Source organism: Rutidosis leptorrhynchoides, chromosome 7 (genome assembly GCF_046630445.1).
Source record: "Rutidosis leptorrhynchoides isolate AG116_Rl617_1_P2 chromosome 7, CSIRO_AGI_Rlap_v1, whole genome shotgun sequence".
NCBI lineage: Eukaryota > Viridiplantae > Streptophyta > Magnoliopsida > Asterales > Asteraceae > Rutidosis > Rutidosis leptorrhynchoides.
In genome coordinates, this window is record NC_092339.1 from 149,520,943 (window position 1) to 149,523,340 (window position 2,398).

Sequence of the window (2,398 nt, forward strand, 5' to 3'; positions counted from 1 at the left end):
CAATTGTTATCCGAAATTAATCATACAATTATCACGCTTTTACCAAAAGTTCAGAGCCCGAGTAAAGTTAACGATTATCGGCCGATCTTGTGTTGTAATGTTATTTATAAATGCATTAGTAAATTAATTACTAATCGCATTAAAGATAGCCTTGATGATATTGTTAATGAGAATCAGTCCGCTTTTGTGCCCGGGAGACGTATTTCTGATAATATTCTCCTTACTCAAGAACTTATGCGTAACTATCACCTATCTTCGGGTGTTCCCAGGTGTGCGTTTAAGGTTGATATTCAAAAGGCTTATGATACAGTCGAATGGCAGTTTCTTGAGACTATTTTGGGTAGATTCGGTTATCATGCTACTCTGATTCGGTGGATTATGAAATGTGTCACCACGACTTCTTATTCCATAAATGTTAATGGTGAGCTTCATGGATACTTCAAAGGTAAACGTGGGCTTCGCCAAGGTGACCCGGTGTCCCCTTATCTTTTTACCCTCATCATGGAGGTTCTTATTCTTATTCTTAAGCGCAATGCTAATGAAGGGGACTTTCAATATCATCCTAAATGTGAAGAATAAGAGATAATTAATCTTTGTTTTCCGGATGATCATTTTATTTTTGCTCATGCAGATTATAATTCGGCCCATATTATTAGCTCCGCACTGAGTGAATTTCAAGGATGGTCAAGCCTAGTTCCTAGTATGACGAAGAGTTCGGGATTTTTCGCGAATGTTAACCAAATGGTTAAAGAGCAGATTTTACTTTTATTATCATTTGATGAGGGTTCTTTGCCTATTGATTATTTGGGTGTGCCATTATTTGCGTCGAGACTGTTTCACAATGACTGCAAAGTTTTTGTTGAAAGGGTTAAGTCGAAAATTAATACCTGGCAAAATAAGTTTCTTTCGTTTGCAGGTCGGGTTCAGTTGATTAATTCTGTTCTTTCGTCCATGCAAATCTATTGGCAATCAGTTTTCCTTTTGCCAAGTGCTATCGTCAAAGAAATTGAAGTTTTGATGCGCGGGTTTCTTTGGTGTCAAGGTAGTATGAAAAAAGGTAAAGCAAAAGTTAAATGGGATGACGTGTGTCTCCCGAAAGAAGAGGGTGGTTTAGGCATTCGTTGTTTAAAGTATTGGAAAATTGCTCTTCTTACATCTCATATTTGGAGAATTCTTTCTCACAAAAAATCTATTTGGGTCAGTTGGGTTTATTCTTATTGGCTTAAAGATCGCAATTTTTGGGATGTTTCGATTCCGGTGAATGCTAGTTGGGGTTGGCGTAAGTTGTTGGGTATGCGTGATATTTTGCGAGGTAGATTCATCCATGATATTGGTAATGGGTCGATTACCTCGGCTTGGTTTGATGAATGGAACGTTATTGGGCCTCTTATCAATGTAGTTAGACGTCGTGACATTGTTAATGGAGGTATGTTCTTAACCGACCAGGTTTGCGATAATGTTGATCAAGGGGTGTGGAAATGGCAGCCAGATTGGGTAGATCGTTATAATATTTTGAATAATTTGGCACCTCATGTACTGTCAATGAATAGAGACATCGTTATGTGGAAAGATTTAGGTGGATCTAAATGTGATTTCTCTATTAGTCATGTTTGGGAATTCTTACGCCCTCATGCTCCTATAGTACAATGGTACTCAATGGTTTGGTTCTCTCAATGCATTCCCCGTCACGCTTTTGTTGTTTGGCTTCTTATGGGTGAATGGTTAAAGACTCAAGATAGGCTAAAGGCTTGGGAGGTTCATCATGGTTCTTCGTTATTATGTCCTCTATGAAATATGGTGCAAGATTCTCATGATCACCTCTTCTTCTCATGCACGTTTTCGGCTCAGGTATGGTCCTTAATTTTAAATCATATTGAGTTTCCTATGGTCACGCATGGATGGAAGGATTTTGTGCTTTTGGTGAGCCCTTTTGCTAGTAGGAATGTGGCTAGTATTGTCGTTATAAAGCTTCTCCTTGCTGCCTCTGTGTACTATGTTTGGCAAGAAAGGAATCGTCGTTTGTTCAACAAAGGCAGTCGTTCTCCGGTGCAGCTTTATGAAACCATTTATTCTACGGTTCGATTGAAGCTGATGAGTTTTAGATGGAAGTCTACTCCGAGTGCTCTTAGGCTAAAATCAGATTGGAAAATATCTTGAGTGTGTTTTTATTTTATGTAGAGCTTCGGCTCATGGTTGCTTTATTTTGTTAAAGCTTGGTTGTTTTGTGAGGTTATAGGGCCTGCCCTATAACTCAGTACTTATTTGTTTCGTTATTTATATCAAATTCACCGGGTAACACCCTTTTACCCAAAAATAATTAAAATAAAAATATATAATTCTATGATCAATGAAATCTTGCCTCCTAACTCCAAACTGATTGCAAATTACGTAGTAATAA

At 38.0% G+C, this 2,398-nt stretch overlaps 1 protein-coding gene across 1 annotated transcript; it reads left to right on the forward strand.

Moving 5' to 3' along the window:
* The first annotated feature begins 1,794 nt into the window (after positions 1-1,794).
* LOC139859675 (uncharacterized) lies at positions 1,795-2,157 on the forward strand. Its single transcript, XM_071848457.1, has one exon. It carries the CDS (start codon positions 1,795-1,797, stop codon positions 2,155-2,157), a length of 363 nt encoding a protein of 120 aa, XP_071704558.1.
* The last annotated feature ends 241 nt before the right edge of the window (positions 2,158-2,398 follow it).

Excerpts from the sequence above, each read along its gene's own strand:
- LOC139859675 (XM_071848457.1), top strand. The coding sequence starts at position 1,795 with ATGGTGCAAGATTCTCATGATCACCTCTTCTTCTCATGCACGTTTTCG.